Source organism: Erinaceus europaeus, chromosome 3 (assembly GCF_950295315.1).
Source record: "Erinaceus europaeus chromosome 3, mEriEur2.1, whole genome shotgun sequence".
Taxonomy (NCBI): domain Eukaryota; kingdom Metazoa; phylum Chordata; class Mammalia; order Eulipotyphla; family Erinaceidae; genus Erinaceus; species Erinaceus europaeus.
This window is the reverse complement of record NC_080164.1, coordinates 17,635,474-17,643,736: the sequence shown is the minus strand read 5'-3', so window position 1 is coordinate 17,643,736 and position 8,263 is coordinate 17,635,474. Positions and strand designations below refer to the sequence as shown.

The following is an 8,263-nucleotide window of genomic DNA, read 5'->3' as shown; positions in this document are numbered from 1 at the left end:
TAGAGGGCACAGAAATGAATGCTCCCCAAGGGTAACAGAGAAGTCAAGTCAACCACCTTGGGGCTTGCTAATACATAGATATATTGGGTGGAGAGAGCCAGAAATTGAGAGGGTAGGGAGACAGAGAGGGAGAGAGACAGACTCCTGCAACACTGCTTCACCACTCGCAGTTTCCCCCCTGCAGGTGGGGGGCCTGGGGGCTCGAACCTGGGTCCTTGTGAACTGTAACACGTGCGCTCAACCACGTGCGCCGCCGCACCAGCCCCGCTCGAACCCTTTCACTTTCCAGCTACGCCGGCCAGCTTCATTAGGAAAAAATCTTCGTCAAACGCGGTTTACGATCCGTCTTCAGCACCGCGCCCCTGGAGCCTGGTCCCGGGTGTTCCCGTCACCAGCACCGGCTGTGCCCACAGGTGCGACGCCGGCCACCCGGGTCTTGCAGCGCTCGGCTGGGAAGCCCCGCAGGTCCCAGCGCGCACCTCCGAGCCGAGTCGCGGACGCCGGGGGAGATACGCGGCGCGGGGTCCGGACAAACCTCACGGGCTCCGGTGTCGGGCCGCGAGCCCAGGCCGGACGGGCGCCAGGAGCAGCGCGCAGCCCGCCGAGGAGCCCCCGCCGCCGCCGCCGCCGCCGCGGCCGTTGCTGGGCGTGGCCTCGCCAGTCTCGCGGGAGCGGCGGTTGGGCGGGCCGTTGTCCTCGCGGGCGGGGCGAGTTGCTAAGGAAATGCCGGCCCGCCGCGCCGCGCCGCGCCGCCGTGCCGCGCCGGCCGGGCGGGGTCTGGAGAGGCGCCGTTTCCGCTTCCGCTCCCTCGCAGCCCCTGTCCCGTTACCGCCTCCTGGCCGGCCTCGCGCCTTTCACCGGCACCTCGCGTCGGCCGCGCCGCCGGGCCCGCTCCTGCCCCGCGCGCCCCGGGGCTCCGGCGCCGGCACGGCTCGCTCCGCGCTCGCCCGTCCCTGAGGCTGCCGGCCAGCCGCCGCCGCCGCCGCCGCCGCCGCCGCCGCCATGGGTGCCTACCTCTCCCAGCCCAACACGGTCAAGTGCTCAGGGGACGGGGTCGGCGCCCCGCGCCTGCCGCTGCCCTACGGTTTCTCCGCCATGCAAGGCTGGCGCGTCTCCATGGAGGTGAGGCGGCGCGGCCGGCCGGAGGGCAGGGCGGGAAGGGACGAGAAGGCCGCGGGCAGGGGCGCTCCCCGGGGAAGGGGCCGCTCCGAGAGCCGCGGCGGCGGCGGCGGCCCAGAGGCGGGGCTCGGCCATGTGGGGAGAGGCGCCTCCCGCCCGCCGCCCGGCCTCCCCGCGCCTTCGCGCCATCCCCGCGGGCGGCCCAGACCTTGGGGCGCGGAGGGAGCAGGCCGCGGCCATCGAGGGCCGGAGCGAGCGGGAGCCGGGACGCGGGGCCGGCCCCGGGATTGGCTGCACCTGGCGGCCCGGCCCTGCTCGCCGCCCGCTGGTTGCGGAGGCTCGACGACCCGACCTCGAGCGAGGACTGCCGCCCGGGGATGCGGCTCTGCGGGGCCTTGGGCAGAGGGGCCTCCACGGACCCGGACCGTGGCTCCCCTCCAGCCTCTTTGTTATTAGAACTCGGGGCTCCCCCCTCCCCGCCCCCCACACACCCGGGATTTTCCTGAAACTTAGTCATTGTCATCTGCCCGTGCTGCTTGTAATCGGTGGTTTCTTTGATTTTTCAGTTATTTCATCAGGTGTCGTCCCCCCCCCCTTTTTTTTTTAGGTCTTAACCTCCAAGGGGGCCGACTTTCCTTTTTGGATAAAAGAGAAAATTAAGGAGTGTTAGTGGTCAGAATAGATCTCTGGAACCACAAAAGAGAACAAGGAAAAGGATGAGAGGAAAGACAGGGAGAGACGTGTGTGGAGAATATTGTGGGGGTGGGGGCTGCTGCTGGTCGCGCCTGGGATGGAGGTTTGGTCTGCTCGCCAGGTGGGCTTCAGGTAATTGCCAGATTCCGTCTCCCCGGGGGTTGCATCAAAGCCCTCGCTCCTCCCTGTGGTTAGCTCTGGAATGACAGTATCAACCTAGATGATGGACTCAAGCCCGCAGACTGTAGACGGTTTTGTCATTAGATGTAAAATGTAGGGGATGGAGGTTTGAGTGGCTCCCCCCCCCTTTTTTTTTTTTTTTTTTACTGGGGGTTGGAGAAATGGCTCAACTGGTAGCATTGGGCTCCTGTACCTGAGGTTCCCAGTTCAGTCCCCAGCACCGCATGTACCAGAGTGTACTCTGGTTGTCTCTTCTTGTCTTGTGTAAACCTGTCTCATGTGTAATCAATAAATAAATCTTTGAATGAGGAGGAAGAGTTACTAAGTCTCAGAAAGGTTAGCTGCTGTGGTGGAAAAAAGATGTTGGGTGAACTCGTTCAAGGCCATTACTAGAGAGGCTGTTACCCTTGGGGTGGCCTGCAGTTTAGCAACCATGTTTCACGGCAGTGGGCAGTGCACAGTTTTGAGCTTTCTGGGTGCTTGGCAAGTGTAACCTTATGTTAGACGATTGGATAAGGGGCCAGGTGGTTGATCACACTTCTTACTCTGCACAAGAACCCAGATTCGAGACCCTGTCCCCACCTGCAGGGAGGATGAAAGCTTCATGAGCAGTAACGCTGCAGGTGTCTGTTTCTATGCAATAAATAAGTAAATAAGTAGAAATGTTTGGGTATAACCTAAATAGGAACGCCTTGATCCAAGGCTGGGGTTTGAAACTCTTGATTATTACTTTTTTTTTTTTAACCAAAGCACTGCTCAGCTCTGGTTTATGGTGGTGTTGGTGATTGAACTTGGGGCATTGGAGTCTCAGGTATCCAAGTCTGTTCTGCTACTGCTACAGCTGTCTCTCCAACCCTGGTCCTTGAGCATTGTAACATGTGCCCTCAACCACCACCCGGCCCTCAGTTTCTCTTTGACAACTAGAATCTGACTTTCCAGAGCCAGGTGGGGTGCCCCTGGTTGAGTGCACACATTACAGTGCACAAGGACCTGGGTTCAAGCCCCTGTACCCACCTACATGGGAAAAGCTTCACGAATGGTGAAACAGTGCTACAGGTGTCTCTGCCTATCTATTTATTATAGTGAGAACCAGAGTATCACTTAAGCACATGAGTTATGATGTTGATAGAGCCCAGGACCTTATGCTTTCAGGCCCAGCATAGGCTGCTGCACCACCTCCTAGGCTGCAGACTATTTCTCACGTCTTTAATCTTTCTCCTGAGAGATAACTTGTTAAGGTTTTTAAAATTGTCTCCGTAATCTATTTATGAGTTTATTTTTTTTAATAGCCACCAGGGTGGGTTATCACTGGGGCTTGGTGTTGATACTACAAATCCACTAATCCTCTTGGCCTTTTTTTCTCTCCTTATTTTATTTGACAGGACAGAGAGAAATTGAGAGGGAAGGGGAGAGAAAGATAGACACTTGCAGCCGTACTACTGCTCATGAAGCAGAAGCTCCTTGCTGATGGGGAGCGGGGGCTTGAACACAGGTCCTTATGTGTGGTGATATATGTGTGCTTACCTGAGTGCTCCAAACCCAGCCCCTTTTCCTTCCTTTCTTTTTTCTTTTTTTCTTTTCTTTTAATAATTTATTTACTTACTAATGAGAAAGATAGGAGGAGAGAGAGAAAGAACCAGACACCAATTTAGTACATGTGCAGCTGGGGACTGAACTCAGGACCTCATGCTTGAGAATCCAGTGCTTTATCCACTGCACCACCTCCTGGACCACTTTTTTTTTTTTTTTTTTAAGTTTATTTTACCAGAGCACTGCTAAACTCTGTCTTAACGGTGGTGCAGGGGATTGAACCTGGGACTTCGGAGCCTCAGGCATCAGAGTCTCTTTGCATAACCACTATGCTATCTACCCCTGCTCCCCTCCCCATTTTTTAAAAAAGAGTTAGGCAGTGGCACATTTGGTAGAGTACCATGTGTGAGCACCTGGGTCTGGGTTCAAGCCCCTGACCCCCCCACCTCATGGGGGTGGGGAGGGAATTCATGAGTGGTGGAGCAGTACTACCGGTGTCTCTCCCCTCTGACTCTCTTCCCCCATGCTCTGTTAAAGTAGGGGTGGATTTTATACTTGTGAGGGAGGGAGAGAACCAGAGCGTTACTCTGGACCCTGTCATGCCATGGGTCAAACTGATTCATCCATTGTGTTACCTCTGGAGCGTCTGGAATTAGCTCTTTTAATTTCAGTAGTTGAGTAGACCTAACCAGTGACTGGGAGATAGTTCAGGTGGTAGTGTGTACCTTGCCTTACACAAAGCCCCGGATTAGAACCACATAGGAGGGGGTTGGGTGGTAGCGCAGCGGGTTAAGCGCTTGTGATGCAAAGCACAAGGACCAGCGTCAGGATCCTGGTTCCAGCCCCCGGCTCCCCACCTGCAGGGGAGTTAGCTCACTGCTTGTGAAGCAGGTCTGCAGGTGTCTCTCTTTCTCTCACCCTCTCTGTCTTCCCCTCCTCTATTTGTCTCTGTCCTATCCAGCAACGACAGCAATAACAATTTAAAAAAAGAACCACAACCACTAAATGAAATGCTTTAAAGAGTGATCCCTGGGTCAGATGGTATGCATCTGGTGAGCACACATGCTGTAATGCCCTAGGATGCTGGTTCAAGACCCCAGAGGCCCCCTGCTGGTAAATTACATCACCATAAAAAAATAAAGCAGAGGTTGAGCAAAACAGCTTATTTGGATAGTGGCTGCTTTTTCTGCCAGGCCTCCAGCATAGTGAAGGAAGCTTGGATTCTGTATCTCTGTCCACCTATTATCCATTTATCTCACTGCCTGTAAAATCAGAATAACTGATTGATGTTTAAAGTAACACAGGTTTGTGTATTAGATAAACAGTTTTGAAATTCACTAAAGAAGATACCCACTTTTGTGGTATGGGAGGTGGTGCAATGAATAAAGCATTGGACTCTGAAAAAAAATAAATAAATAAAAAAAGAGCCACATAGGAGTAGCATGGACAGCAGCAGGGAGGCTCATAGATGGTGGTGTGGAGTGTGGTGGTCTTGCTTTCTAGAATAATGAAGGAATGAGAACTGGAGAAGGTCACTCACTGGTGGCATTCATTGGTGAACCCCTAAGATCACAGAAGATAAATTATTAAATGTATATTTTAAATAGTCAGTTCTCTCACAGCCCTGTTTGGGATCCTGTTTTGTTTCATTGATGCTTTTCCTTCTGGCTTTGTTTCCTTTGGCTCTGAAGTGTATAGATAGTGTTTTTATGTCAACAAAGTAACTGACTTAGAGTCTTTCAAGAAGGTTACTTCTGTAACTTCTGTTACTTCTGTTTTGGAGCTTAATTCCATCAATTTATTAAGTCTGTTTAGTTTTTTTTTTTTTCTTCTTCCAGGGTTATTTCTGGGGCTCTATGCTGGAACTGTGAATCCACTGCTCCTGGAAGCCATTTTTTCCTTCATACTTTCATTTGATAGGACAGAGTGAAAATAAGAGGGAGAAAGACAGACACCTGCAGACCTGCTTCACCTCTGGTGAAGCATCCCCCCTACAGGTGGGGTTTGGGGGGCTCAAACCTATGTCTTTGTGCATAGTACTGTGCGCACTTAACCTGTGTGCCGCCGCCCGGCCCCCTGGTCTGTTTAATTCTCTGAGTCACTTGAGGTTAGTCTGTTACACCAGTACAGCCTTACAGAGGTTGCTCCACACCTGATGCATAAGTTCATTCTTAGTATTATTATTTTATTATTTTTAATATTTATTTTCCCTTTTATTGCCCCTGTTTTTTATTATTGTACTTATTGTTATTGATGTTGTTGTTGGATAGGACAGAGAGAAGTGGAGAGAGGAGGGGAAGAAAGAGGGGGAGAGAGAGATAGTCACCTGCAAACCTGCTTCACCGCCTGTGAAGTGACTCCCCTGCAGGTGGGGAGCCAGGGGCTCGAACCGGGGTCCTCACGCCTGTCCTTAGAGTGGTCCTTGTGCTTCGCACCACGTGCGTGCACTTAACTCACTGTGCTACCACCCGACTTCCCATTCTTAGTATTATTTTACCCCTTCTCATGAAGCAAGGGTAACTATCAGTAGCTAGATTATTATACTTTATTATATTTATTTATTTTATTACCTTTATTTATTATTGTTGGTCTGCTTCTAAATTCTGCTTCTAAGACCCCTTCTGTTGCATTGCTTGACGTTGTGGTCTATTTACAGAATCATTGTTTTCATTGGTTTGATCCCCACTGGTTCGGCGCTATTTTCCTTCTCCCCACCCCCTATCCTACGTACTTCCTCTTCCTGACACTTCCACCTCAGGAGATATAAAAGACAGGGCTTTCTAATGAGAGATTAGAAGAGATTAGATTGTTGAACTGCATCCCCGCTCATCAATAAAGATTGAACTGTATTCCCAGTTTAGCCATGAGTCCCTGGTCGTCTCTCTACTGCCCCCGCGAAGCTACCCCCCCCCAAATGGCGCCCGAACAGGGACTGGCATATGGCGCCCAACCAGCGTGGGACCTAACCTGCCCATCCCCCAGATAAGTAAACTTGGCTACCTATCCACTATGGGCTGCCTTTCTACTTATGAAGAGGTTTCTCAAAGCCTCTTTGGGGGGGGGGGTGTTGCTACGTGGGTGGTAGACAGACGACCAGGGACTCACGGCTGAGCTGGAAACGCAGTTGAATCTTTATTGACGAGCGGGGATGCAGTTCAACAATCTAATCTCTTCTAATCTCTCTTCATTAGAAAGCTCTGTCTTTTATGTCTCCTGAAGCAGAAGTGTCAGGAAGAAGTACGTAGGATAGGGGGTGGGGAGAAGGAAAATAGCGTGGAGAACCAGTGGGGATTAAACCAGTGAAAACCATGATTATGTAAATAGATCACAGCCTCAAGCAATGTAACAGAAGGGGTCTTAGAAGCAGAATTTAGAAGCATATCAACAATTATTATTTATTGAATAGAATAGCCATAAATCAAGAGGGTAGGGGGAGATAGAGATGGAGAGACACACATGCAGCCCTGCTTTACCATTCACAAGCTTTCCTCCTGCAGGTGGATGTGGGAGCTTGAACCCAGGTCCTTGTACTCATTGTAACATGTGCGCTCAACCAGGTGTGCCACTGCCTGCCCCCCCTTCTTTAAAGATGAAAAAACTGTTATTTTCAGATACTAGAGCACTGCTCAGCTCTGGAAAATTGTGGTGCTGGGACTTGAACATGGGACTGCTGGGCCTTCAGATATGCTGGTGAAGTGTGCTACCGTTATACTATCTTCTTAGCCCTATTATTATTTTAATAACTAGTATTTTATACTTTCTGCCTTTTCTACACTTGCTGTGGAGCCAGAGAGGTAATCAAAACACCACAATTGATACGTCACCTTCTGTATGGTTTGGAAGAACAGTGAGACTGATTGGAAGACTGCATTGTAGGGTTTATGAGGTTGGTCGTGGGAGGTTACTTGAGAAGTGTAAAGGAAAGGCTCTGAGGTTTTGATAGATAGTAAGAAGTTCACCCCCCAAACAGTTCATTGATGGAATCTTCAAGAGAAAAGAAAACTTTCTGATTTTGGTTGGAAGGTACTCTGAAAGCAATCAAATTGCATTTTTAAAAAAATTATTCTCTTTTGTTGCCCTTGTTGTTTTTTATTGTTGTAGTTATTACTGTTGTCGTTGTTGGATAGGACAGAGAGAAATGGAGAGAGGAGAAGACAGAGAGGAGGAAAGACACCTGCAGACCTGCTTTACTGCCTGTGAATGGACTCCCCTGCAGGTGGGGAGCCGGGGGCTCGAACTGCTATCCTTACGCCAGGCCTTGTGCTTAACCCACTGCACTACTGCCCGACTCCCTCAAATTGCTAAGAAATTAGTGTTTCTGGAGTCGGGTGGTAGCGCAGCGGGTTAAGCACAGGTGGCGTGAAGCACAAGGGCTGGCTTAAGGATCCTGGTTAGAGCCCCTGGCTCCCCACCTGCAGGGGAGTCCATTCACAGGCAGTGACGCAGGTCTGCAGGTGTCTGTCTTTCTCTCCCCCCTCCCCCCATCTTACCCATCTCTCTCCATTTCTCTCTGTCCTAACAATGACATCAATAACAACAACAACAATAACTACAGCAACAATTTTAAAAAAACAAGGGCAACAAAAGGGAAAATAAATAAATGTTTAAAAAAATTAAGAAAAAACTTTAAAAAAAACCCATGAAGTTAGGGTTTTAAAATATATTGTACTTCTGTTCCTCCCCCCCACCTCCTTTTTTAAAAGGCAGTATCTATATGGTCCAGGAGGTGGCGCAGTGGATG

General features: G+C 50.7%; 1 protein-coding gene across 2 annotated transcripts in view; it reads left to right on the top strand.

Annotated features, from left to right (window-relative positions):
• The first annotated feature begins 726 nt into the window (after nt 1–726).
• The window catches only part of PPM1G (protein phosphatase, Mg2+/Mn2+ dependent 1G), a 28,866-nt gene continuing 21,329 nt past the window's right edge, over nt 727–8,263 (top strand). The window contains exon 1 of one of the 2 annotated variants that reach the window (XM_060186745.1): nt 727–1,122. In XM_060186745.1, the coding sequence (XP_060042728.1) occupies nt 1,003–1,122 (120 nt within the window). In that variant the 5' untranslated portion in view covers nt 727–1,002. The remainder of the gene's footprint in view (nt 1,123–8,263) is intronic. The other variant, XM_060186746.1, reaches the window with a different exon arrangement.